This window comes from Pristiophorus japonicus, chromosome 15, assembly GCF_044704955.1.
Source record: "Pristiophorus japonicus isolate sPriJap1 chromosome 15, sPriJap1.hap1, whole genome shotgun sequence".
NCBI lineage: Eukaryota > Metazoa > Chordata > Chondrichthyes > Pristiophoridae > Pristiophorus > Pristiophorus japonicus.
The window spans coordinates 87011768-87024492 of NC_091991.1; the positions used below are offsets into that span (position 1 = coordinate 87011768).

The 12725-nt window shown below is 46.4% G+C and overlaps 1 protein-coding gene across 3 annotated transcripts in view; it reads right to left on the reverse strand.

Annotated features, from left to right (window-relative positions):
- The window catches only part of large1 (LARGE xylosyl- and glucuronyltransferase 1), a 781831-nt gene that overhangs the window by 10530 nt on the left and 758576 nt on the right, over window positions 1-12725 (reverse strand). For all 3 annotated transcript variants that reach the window (XM_070900694.1, XM_070900696.1, XM_070900695.1), the window contains 2 exons: window positions 4494-4657; window positions 4-282 (listed from right to left, as the gene is read on the reverse strand). In XM_070900694.1, the coding sequence (XP_070756795.1) occupies window positions 4-282; window positions 4494-4657 (443 nt within the window). The remainder of the gene's footprint in view (window positions 1-3; window positions 283-4493; window positions 4658-12725) is intronic.

Here is a 12725-nt window from a genome sequence, read left to right on the forward strand (position 1 = left end):
TACCTGAGGTACTCATAGAGACCATACATGGGCAGGAAGTCAATGTCGGACAGGAACATGTAGGGCGTGTTGACGTGTTTCATCGCTATGTTCCGCAGCAGATTGACCGGATAGAACTGGCCTTCCTTGTACACAATGTGATAGCCAACGTTGCTCCTGCTCATCAGGACCTCGGAGCCTTGGGCGTAGCGGAGGAACTGCTGGGCCTCGGCATCGGACAGGTAGAGCGCAAGGCTGATCGGCCCCTCCCAGTGCTTGCAGATCGCCTCCAACATCTGCAGCCTGAGGACAGAGAGAAAGCAGCAACGTTAATCAATGGTGGACCGTTGCTGAAAGGGAATACGGAAAGAAACCTGCGAGGGTTATCAAGATTAACACACAACGCTTTTAGAATTGTTTTAGAAGAAAAAGGGGTAGTCAAGAGTAATGCACGCCTTTAAAGACAGAATATCACAAGTTAAAATCAGGAAATGGCAGACTTGTTGAATAATTACTTTTGTCGGTCTTCACAGTAGAGGAAGAGGATAATATACCTGACACTCCAGGGAAACGAATATTGAATCAAGGACTGAAACTCACTAAGGTTAACATAGTAAGAATCAGAATGATAAAAAGTAATGGCGCTAAAGACCGACAAATCCACAGCACCTGATGGTTTCTACCCAGGGATTTAAAGGAAGTAGGTGAGGAAATTGCAGATGTTTTAGCCATAATCTTCCAAAGCTCTCGATTCAGGAATTGTCTCTTTAGATTGAAAAATTACAAATGCAATTCCAATATTGAGAAAAGTGAGAGAGAAACCAGGAAATTATAGACCCGATAGTCTAACATCTGTTGTGGAGAAGTTACTGGAATCTATAATCGGACAGAGTGACTGAGCACTTAAAGAGGAATTTGAGCTGATTAGAGAGAGAACCAACATGGATTTGTAAAGGGTAGGTCATGTCTAACAAAACTAATTGAATTTTTTGAGGGAGTAACTAAATAAACAGGGGAAATCGAGGCGTTGCTTAACCGGAAGCCAATATAGGTCAGCGAGCACAGGGGTGATGGGTGAGCAGGACTTGGTGTGAGTTAGGAAACGGGCAGCCAAGTTTTGGATCACCTCTAGTTTATGTAAGCTAGAATGTGGGAGGCCAGCCAGGAGTGCGTTGGAATAGTCAAGTCTAGAGGTAACAAAGGCATGGATGAGGGTTTCAGCAGTGGAGTGTGAGGTCATCCATTTTGGACCAAACAATGTTATATCTGAGTATTTATTAAATGGTGAAAAGCTGGAACAATGGAGGTCCAAAGAGATTTAGGGGTCCATGTTCACAGATCACTAAAATGTTGTGGTCAGGTACAAAAAATAATCAAAAAGGCTAGTGGAATGTTAGCCTTTATATCTAGAATATGAAGGGGAGGAAGTTTTGTTACAGCTACACGAAGCCCTGGTTAGACCACACCTGGAGTATTGTGTACAGTTCCGGGCACCGCACCATAGAAAGCCTTAGAAGGAAGGCAGCACAGATTTATTAAAGTGTTACCAGGGCCCCAAGGGTTAAATTATGAGGAGAGATTACATAAATTAGGTTAAGTAATGCAGCAATTTCAAAATTCTCATCCTTGTTTTCAAATCCCTCCATGGCCTCGCCCCTCTCTATGTCTGTAATCTCCTCCAGTGCCACAACCCCCCGAGATGTCTGCGCTCCTTTAATTCTGCCCTCCTGAGCATCCCTGATTATAATCGCTCAACCAGCGGTGACCGTGCCTTCTGTTGACTAGGCCCCAAGCTCTGGAATTCCCTCCCTAAACCTCTCCGCCTCTTTAACCTCTCTTTCCTTCTTCAAGACGCTCCTTAAAACCTACCTCTTTGACCAAGCTTTTGATCACCTGCCCTAATTTCTCCTTATGTGATTCGATGTCAAATTTTTTGTCTCATAATACTCCTGTGAAGCGCCTTGGGACATTTCACCACGTTAAAGGCGCTATATAAATACAAGTTGTTGTTGTTACCTGGTTATACTAGCCTATAGAGGACAAATCTCATTCGCACAAATGCGCCTGCTGTAAGCAGTGGGGACTGTACATATCTTTTGCATTTGGTGAGCTTTATCGTGGCAGAATCTAATCTCAAGATCGGATCAGCAACTGAAGCAGTGGACAACACACAAGACACTATAGATGGGTCAAGGTCTGTCCCCTGAACCCTTGATACCAAGCAGTGGGCTGAACTGTCAGAACTTAAAATACTCCAACCTTAAGCTCCCCTCAGTGATTTCTATCCAGCGAATCATACGATCAGAAGGTGAGAGAATCCTACTTACAGACACTCGTAGCTCCCAAATGGATTTTACCTGCACAAGAGACAGATTCCGCCACTTAATGCCAGCGACACATGGACGCTCGCAGTTGAGCAAACAGCTTGCCATGGTTAAACGCCCTTACATGCTTTAGCCACTGAACCTTATCTGAAAGCCTAAGGAACTGAAAAAATACTTGAGAGAAAATAATTCCAGGGCTACAGGGAATGAGTGGGGTGGGGGGGGCGGGAGGGCGGGACTAATTGGATAGCTCTTTCAAAGAGCCGGGACAGGCATGTTGGACTGCATGGCCTCCTTCTGTGCCGTATGATTCTATGATTGCCTGTCTCTTTGTATTTAAACTTACTCTCTGTCCACTTACTGTCAGAGCTGTGAGACATGCCACCTTCATAGTTCTGTGAAGAAACTGCAAGGTTTAAAGGCAGTTAGTGCGATAATGGCACAATACTGAAGTCCTGAACTGGAGTCCCAGCCTTCGCTGTCATTCGCACTTGACTCCTCTCAATGGCTGCGCTTGGCTCACTCGCCGTTGAGGTCGCACCCCCTAGCCCCATGCACAGCCTGGTCATCATCATGGGCAGTCCCTCGGAATCGAGGAAGACTTGCTTCCACTCTTAAAATGAGTCCTTATGTGGCTGAACAGTTCAATACGAGAGCCACAGTCCCTGTCACAGGTGGGACAGATGGTCGTTGAGGGTAAGGGAGGGTGGGACAGATTTGCCGCGCGCTCTTTCCGCTGCCTGGGCTTGATTTCTACATGCTCTCGGCGATGCCTACTGCCTGGTGCCTACTGATTGGTTACAATCAAAAAAGAGCTGTTCAGAAAAACTATGGCTCATTCCGTACTGTTTTAGTCTAGAGCCAGGGGTCACCGTCTCAGGATAAGGGGTTGGCCATTTAGGACTGAGATGAGGAGAAACTTCTTCACTCAGAGGGTGGTGAATCTTTGTAATTCTCTACCCCAGAGGGCTGTGGAGGCTCAATCTTTGAGTATATTCAAGACAGAGATTGATAGATTTATAAATATTAAGGGAATCAAGGGAAATGGGGATAGTGCAGGAAAGTGGAGTTTAGATAGAAGATCAGCCATGATCGTATTGAATGGGGGGGGAGGGGCAGGCTCGAGAGGCCGAATGGCCTACTCCTGCTCCTAATTCTTATGTTCTCATGTTTTCATGCCTGAGGGGGAAAGCACGGGAGTAACCACAGGACAATGGGCCTTACCAAAAGGTAATGGAGATGTGCGAGCAATTACAGGCACTCTCACTTCGATAGGGGTCAAGTGACATCATATACCTCAAGAGCCAAACCTGATTTGCTTATCAGTGGAACCAGAAGATGAGTTGACTAACTTGGAGTCACTCACATTTACTTATCTCCCCCCGCCTCTCTCCTGAAGGCGCTGGCTCTCACTGGGATAAGTTTCATGGGAACCAACCACCTTCCAGCACTTTTACCAAGGGGCCATTCTTCACGTTCGAGCCTACACAAGTTCGAGACAGTTGGCCATTTACCATGGGAGGGGGCATCACACGCTCATGTCCTCGCCTCATGACTACACATGCGCGCTCTTCCACTAGAGATCACGGGATTGTGAGTAAGAGTGGGAACCTTGGCTAACTTCCACTCTCTCTAACACAGTATCTCTGAACTAGTTGAGATTAGCTAACTTAAAACTGCAGGGGGGAGGGGCGGGGGAATTGCGAGGGGAAGTCACCAACCAGGAAACAGAACAGAAGATTCTGGGATCTTGGTTCAAAGACGGCGAATGTCTGTTCAATGTAAGGGACCTATGAGATAGAGATTGACCTAGTTTCTTGTTGGCATAAGCTCATCCACACAAAATAGCGGGGCAGATTCAGCACCAGTTGGCAGTCTATGAAATTGACGTGGAAGGTGGGAAAAGTTCCCTTTGTGCAGAGTTGGGGTAGAGTAGAGGCATTCACATTTGCACCACCCTATTCCTGAGGGTACTACATGATCGAAAGTTAGAAATTGCATTGCTTTGCACCACTAACATCCTTCACCTCCATGAAGGCAAAATAAGAGGACAAAGCTTCCTGATTGTGACATCACAAATACACACATTCTACACAAGATGGCTCCTATACATCGTGTGACTTTTATTGTATTTACAGCAGCAGTTGCAATACCACAGTAGTCCACTTAGTGGAACACTATCACACTGACCTGTCCATCGAGAGCTGGGCCACCAGCGTAACCTCGGTGTGGTCAGCAGAAGGCTCGAACTCGTAGTGCAAGAAATAGAGATGGGTGCGATGGACAGTAAAACGCTCCCTTCGGAATTCGTAGCAGGGGTCGTCCTCATCCAGTTCTAATAACTGCTTCTGAAGCTGAAAAACAAAAAGACATGAACACTAAGACAAAGGAAAAGGAACAGCATTTCATTTAGTGGGCCAATATTAGACCAGCGGTGTCAAACTCATTGCAGATGGTGGGCCTGATCCAACCACTTGGTGAGGGCCACATTCAGCAGACATTATCTAGACGTGTTTCTGCAGAATTTAGCACGTGTTACATCAAGGGCAATCTCTTAGCTCGCCTTTAACAGAAGCATCACTCATGTGGGGAGCATTCGCTGCTTTTACAAATACTGCAGTTATGTGGAGAGCATGCAGAAGCTGGGGTTGTTATCCTTAGAGCAGAGAAGGTTAAGTGGAGATTTGATAGAGATGTTCAATATTATGAGAGATTGTGATAGGTTTTGAAGGAGAAACTATTTCCAGTGGCAGAAGGGCAGAAGGGTCAGTAACCAGAGGCCACAGATTTAAGGTAATTGGCAGAAGAATCGGGGGGAGATGAGGAGAATTTTATTTACGCAGTGAGTTGTTATGATCTGGAATGCAGTGCCTGGAAGCAGATTCAACGGTAACTTTCAAAAGGGAATTGAATGGATACTTCATTGGAGTTTAGAAGAATGAGAGGTGATCTTATCAAAACGTTAAAGATTATGAGGGAACTTGACAAGGTAGATGCAGAGAGGATGTTTCCCCTTGTGGGGGAATCTAGAACTAGGGGGCATAGTTTCAGAATAAGGGGTCGCCCATTTAAAACAAAGATGAGGAGGAATTTTTTTCTCCTCGTCTTTGGATTTTTCTACCCCAGAGAGCTGTGCAGGCTGGGTCATTGAATATATTTAAGGTGGAGATAGACAGATTTTTGAACGATAAGGGAGTCAAGGGTTATGGGGAGCGGGCAGGGAAGTGGAGTCGAGGCCAAGATCAGATCAGCCATGATCTTATTGAATGGTGGAGAAGGCTCAAGGGGCCAAATGGCCGACTCCTGCTCTTATTTCTTATGTTCTTATGTTCTAAAAGGAAAAATTTGCCGGTCTAACAGGAAAGTTAGGGGAGGGGAACCAATTGGATAACTCTTTCAAAGAGCTGGCACAGGCACGATGGACCGAATGACTTCCTTCTGTGCTGTATCACTCTATGACTGTAGTAATTCAGAACATTTATCGTCACCTAATTTTGCCGTGTCCTTTTCATATTTCTCACCTCCTTTTCGAATGTTGTATTCTTTCACCACAGCTACTTGTTGCTGACAAATCAAACACGTGAGTGTTCCATCCATGTCCTCACAGAAATATAAAATTAATTTTGTAACTGTTGCGCATGTTGTGGTAACTTACCCAGTTGGTGCTGCACCTGTTTCTGGGTTACAAACTGCTCAGTTTGAGGTGGATGATAGAGCGAAGGCCATTGGCACGGCTTAAAAACACCTATTTGGAAAAGACTAGGGGGCCGAAATTGTCCCCCTCCTTAAGCTCCATTAATGGAGCGGAGAGGCGTCACCGATGGAGGGGCAGACGGATGGGTGACCCCGCCTATATTGTCCCCCGGGCCGGGAGCGGTGGGAACGGGTTACCACGCCGGCCATGCTGCCGCTCCGTCGGGCACGCGCCAACCCCACACCACCCGGCGGCGACCCCCTCACCGACCCCAGTGGGAAATTACCCCGCGGGAGCGGCGCTGCCGCTAGTCGGTGTCCCCGACAGATTTCCCCAGCGGGAAGCTGTGCGTGCCTGGGCCGAATGTCCACCCTTAAAGGGGAGGTCGCTCTGCCGCGCCTCCATTTTATTTGAATTGTCGGGCCAACTCCAAGGTCGGCCCGACAATGGTGGCCACGGGTTCGGCTGGGCCACCAACAGGCAGCCAGTCACCCGTCTTGGGGCATCGCTTTTTCGGCGCAGACTTTAGGCTCCACCCCCAGAAGCTAAAGGACAGGCTGCACAGCCTATTCAAAAAATAGAACGGAGAAACTTGCTAGTTTTTTTTTGGAGTAGTCGGGGCCAAAAAAAACTGGCATAACTCTTGCAATACGCCAAAAAACAGCATTGGGGAAAATTGAGCCCATCATTTTTAAATGAAAAGATTGGGTTGTTAGATTTATCATTGCCATCAGCAGAGTAAATGATGCAAATAAAAGCATATCAACGGATTTAGGCATGGACACATCAGTCTCTCCAAGATTTATGGATTTGCATCATTAAAATCCCAGCCACCATGACAGTCTCCCACTCCAATCCCAGCTTTCAGCGGGCCCCCCTATCAGACCCTGAACCACGGTCATGCAGTAATAATTATTGTGTCGTTGTAACAAAATTTGCATTTTTCTTTCAGACTACAGGGTGCGATTTAAGCATTCTGTATGTCAATTACTTTTCGAGGCTTCTGCTTCTGTCTCTCTCGTTACCTCTGTTTCAATGTCTGTCTCTCGCTCTCTCTCTGTCTCAATTAATATCACTAAATAAAAGATTATCTAGTCATTATCACATTGCTCTTTCTTTTTGAAGTCCTGATGTATTTCTAAGCTCACAATAATACTTTAAAAATCCTTAGACTGCTGGTAGATCTGAGACCCTACATGACACCATGTCCTGGGGCCAACAGGCTTTCTATGTTTATAGCTCACACACTCTGACGCTGCATTGAACATGAATATTATAGTAATAAAACTACTCACAGTGGTCAAAATTAGCTTTATTACTCTACCAAGAAACTAACAGTGACATTGAAAACACAATTGAAATTAAAAACATCATTTTTGCTTGCCCTCTCATTTCATTTCCCCCAATCTTTGTCCTTTTGGGATTTAACCTATCTTCGCCAAATAACTTTTCCCTGCCGTGAAGTTTACAATTTTCGATCTCCTTCTTATTTTTTCCATTCATTTTGGAGGTGGGAGAAAGTTGAGAAAACGACAGCCCCCTTTTTAAATCGGGGCGCATTCGGTGTGGAATGGGAGGGAAACCCCCCCACACACGCCTCGGCACTATCTCCTTCCTGGAGCCGGCAGGTGAGACGATGCTGGGGACCTGGTAGAACAGCCCCCGACAAGGTCAATGAGGGGGTTCTGACTGGATCGTGGCTGCAGACGGTGTGGGGTGGCCTGGAGCAGAGGAGGCTCGCAGTTTCCTTGGTTGGGCCACGAGGTTGCTTTGGGTTGTGGGTCCTTAAAATGGTAGCGCTTATCCCGCTGAGTAAATGAGGCCCTCGCTACTCTGGGGCGTGCGTCCTTCCCATGCCTGATTTCAGGCAAGTTAAGATGCTGGACGTGAACACACTGCAATTTCCCCTCCCCCGCCCCTGCCATTCACGCAGAGAGGGCTGAAGGTGTTAAAATACCTCCAAAAGTTTTCATTGGTTTTCAAGGCCATTATTTCAGCCAATCCAAAACCCAGTCTTGGGAGATGAACACGGTTATGTCACACACGTTTTAAGAACATAAGAGCATAAGAATTAGGAGCGGGAGGAGCCCATACGGCCCCTCGAGCCTGCTCTGCCATTCATAGAAACATAGAAAATAGGTGCAGGAGTAGGCTATTCGGCCCTTCGAGCCTGCACCACCATTCAATAAGATCATGGCTAATCATTCCCTTAGTACCCTTTTCCTGCTTTCTCTCCATACCCCTTGATCCCCTTAGCCGTAAGGGCCATGTCTAACTCCCTCTTGAATATATCCAATGAACTGGCATCAACAACTCTCTGCGGCAGGGAATTCCACAGGTTAACAACTCTATGAGTGAAGAAGTTTCTCCTCATCTCAGTCCTAAATGGCCTACCCCTTATCCTAAGACTATGTCGCCTGGTTCTGGACTTCCCCAACATCGGGAACATTCTTCCCACATCTAACCTGTTCAGTCCCGTCAGAATCTTATACATTTCTATTAGATCCCCTCTCATCCTTCTAAACTCCAGTGAATAAAGGCCCAGTTGATCCAGTCTCTCCTCATATGACAGTCCAGCCATCCCTGGAATCAGTCTGGTGAACCTTCGCTGCACTCCCTTAATAGCAAGAACGTCCTTCCTCAGACTAGGAGACCAAAACTGAACACAATATTCCAGGTGAGGCTTCACTAAGGCCCTGTACCACTGCAGTAAGACCTCCCTCCTCCAATACTCAAATCCCCTAGCTATGAAGGCCAACATGCCATTTGCCTTCTTCACCAACTGCTGTACCTGCATGCCAACTTTCAATGACTGATGAACCATGACACCCAGGTCTCGTTGCACCTCCCCTTTTCCTAATCTGCCGCCATTCAGATAATATTCTGCCTTCGTGTTTTTGCCCCCAAAATGGATAACCTCACATTTATCCACATTATACTGCATCTGCCATGTATTTGCCCACTCACCTAACCTGTCCAAGTCACCCTGCAGCCTCTTAGCATCCTCCTCACAGCTAACACTGCCACCCAGTTTAGTGTCATCTGCAAACTTGGAGATATTACACTCAATTCCTTCATCTAAATCGTTAATGTATATTGTAAAGAGCTGGGGTCCCAGCACTGAGCCCTGCGGCACTCCACTAGTCACTGCCTGCCATTCTGAAAAGGACCCGTTTATCCTGACTCTCTGCTTCCTGTCTGCCAACCAGTTCTCTATCCACGTCAGTACATTACCCCCAATACCATGCGCTTTAATTTTGCACACCAGTCTCTTGTGCGGGACCTTGTCAAAAGCCATTTGAAAGTCTAAATGCACCACATCCACTGGTTCTCCCTTGTCCACTCTGCTAGATACATCCTCAAAAAATTCCAGAAGATTTATCAAGCATGATTTCCCTTTCATAAATCCATGCTGACTTGGACCGATCCTGTCACTGCTTTCCAAATGCACTGCTATTTCATCCTTAATGATTGATTCCAACATTTTCCCCACTACTGATGTCAGGCTAACCGGTCTATCGTTACACGTTTTCTCTCTCCCTCCTTTTTTAAAAAGTGGAGTTACATTAGCTACCCTCCAGTCCATAGGAACTGATCCAGAGTCGATAGACTGTTGGAAAATGATCACCAATGCATCCACTATTTCTAGGGCCACTTCCTTAAGTACTCTGGGATGCAGACTATCAGGCCCCGGGGATTTATCGGCCTTCAATCCCATCAATTTCCCCAACACATTTTCCCGCCTAATAAGGATATCCTTCAGTTCCTCCTTCTCACTAGACCCACTGTCCTCTAGTATATTCGGAAGGTTATTTGTGTCTTCCTTCGTGAAGACAGAACCGAAGTATTTGTTCAATTGGTCTGCCATTTCTTTGTTCCCCATTATAAATTCACCTGAATCCGACTGCAAGGGACCGACGTTTGTCTTCACTAATCTTTTTCTCTTCACATATTTATAGAAGTTTTTGCAGTCAGTTTTTATGTTCCCTGCAAGCTTCCACTCGTACTCTATTTTCCCCCTCTTAATTAAACCCTTAGTCCTCCTCTGTTGAATTCTAAATTTCTCCCAGTCCTCAGGTTTGTTGCTTTTTCGAGCCTCTTCCTTGGTTTTAACACTATCCTTAATTTCCCTTGTTAGCCACGGTTGAGCCACCTTCCTCGTTTTATTTTTACTCCAGACAGGGATGTACAATTGCTGAAGTTCATCCATGTGATCTTTAAATGTTTGCCATTGCTTATACACCGTCAACCCTTTAAGTATCCTTTGCCAGTCTATTCTAGCCAATTCATGCCTCATACCATCGAAGTTACCTTTCCTTAAGTTTAGGTCCTTAGTTTCCAAATTAACTGTGTCACTCGCCATCTTAATAAAGAATTCCACCATATTATGGTCACTCTTCCCCAAGGGGCCTCGCACAACAAGATTGCTAATTAGTCCCTTCTCATTACACATCACCCAGTCTAGGATGGCCAGCTCTCTAGTTGGTTCCTCGACATATTGGTCTAGAAAACCATCCCTAATACACTCCAGGAAATCCTCCTCCACCGCATTTCTACCAGTTTGGTTAGTCCAATGTAGATTAAAGTCGCCCATGATAACTGCTGTACGTTTATTGCACACATCCCTTATTTCTTGTTTGATATTGTCCCCAATCTCACTACTACTGTTTGGTGGTCTGTACACAACTCCCACTAGCGTTTTTTGCCCTTTGGTATTCTGCAGCTCCACCCATACCGATTCCACATCATCCAGGCTAATGTCCTTTCTTAGTATTGCATTAATTTCCTCTTTAGCCAGCAACGCCACCACGCCTCCTTTTCCTCTCTGCCTATCCTTCCTAAATGCTGAATACCCCTGGGTGTTGAGTTACCAGCCTTAGTCACCCTGGAGCCATGTCTCCGTGATGCCAATTACATCATATCCATCAACTGCGCTCTGCGCAATTAATTCGTCCACCTTATTCCGAATACGCCTTGCATTGAGGCACAGAGCCTTCAGGCTTGTCTTTTTAACACACTTTGCCCCTTTAGAATTTTGCTGTAATGTGGCCCTTTTTTTTTGCCTTGTTCTCTGCCCATCACTTTTACTATTCTCCTTTCTATCTTTTGCTTCTGCCTCCATTTTATTTCCCTGTGTCTCCCTACATAGGTTTCCATCCCGCTGCCATGTTAGTTTAACTCCTCCCCAACAGCACTAGCAAACACTCCCCCTAGGACATTGGTTCTGGTCCTGCCCAGGTGCAGACCGTTCGGTTTGTACTGGTCCCACCTCCCCCAGAACCGGTTCCAATGTCCCAATAATTTGAATCCCTCCCTTTTGCACCACTCCTCAAGCCACGTATTCACCTGAGCTATCCTGCGATTCCTACTCTGACTAGCACGTGGCACTGGTAGCAATCCTGAGATTACTACTTTTGAGGTCCTACATTTTAATTTATCTCCTAGCTCCCTAGATTCATCTTGTAGGACCTCATCCCGTTTTTTACCTATATCGTTGGTACCTATATGCACCACGACAACTGGCTGTTCACACTCCCTTTTCAGAATGTCCTGCACCCGCTCCGAGACATCCTTGACCCTTGCACCAGGGAGGCAACATACCATCCTGGAGTCTCGGTTGCGGCCGCAGAAACACCTATCTATTCCCCTTACAATTGAATCCTCTATCACTATCGCTCTCCCATTCTTTTTCCTGCCCTCCTGTGCAGCAGAGCCAGCCACAGTGCCATGAACTTGGCTGCTGCTGCTCCCCCCTGATGAGTCATCCCACTCAACAGTTCCCAAAGTGGTGTATCTGTTTTGCAGGGGGATGACCGCAGGGGACCCCTGCACGACCTTCCTTGCACTGCTCTTCCTGTTGGTCACCCATTTACTATCCGGCTGTGTACCCTTTACCTGCCGTAAGACCAACTCACTAAACGTGCTATTCACGTCATTCTCAGCATCGTAGATGCTCCAGAGTGAATCTACCCGCAGCTCCAGTGCCGCAATGCGGTCTGTCAGGAGCTAGAGATGGATACACTTCCCGCACACATAGTCGTCAGGGACACCGGAAGCGCCCCTGACTTCCCACATAGTACAGGAGGAGCATAACATGTGTCCGAGCTGACCTGCCATGACTTAACCCTTAGATAAACTTAATTTGGCAACAACAATGCTAAATGTTACTTACTGATAAAGAAAAAAGAAAAGCTACTTACCAATCACCAGCCAATCACTTACCCCCTTGGCTGTGACGTCACCTTTCGATTTCTTTCTACTTCTTCAATAAGATCATGGCTGATCATTGACCTCAACTCCACTTTCCCGCCCAATCTCCATATCCCTTGTTTCCCCTAGACTCCAAACATCTATCTATCTCAGCCTTGAATATATTCAGGGTCTCAACATCCACAGCCCCCTGGGGCAGAGAATTCCAAAGATTCACAACTTTCTGAAATTCCTCCTCATTTCTGTCTTAAATGGCCGACCCCTTATCCTGAGACTGTGACCCCTAGTTCTAGACACTCCAGCCAGGGGAAACAACCTCTCAGCATCTACCCTGTCAATCCCCTTCGGAATCAATGAGATCACCTCTCATTCTTCTAAACTCGAGAGCGTGTCAGCCCATTCTACACAATCTCTCATCGTAAGACAGCCCTCTCATCCCAGGAGCCCCATTTTGGGGTACTGCTGGCAGGTGCATAATGCCTGGAGCCCAACAACACCTGGATGAATCATTGTCCTCT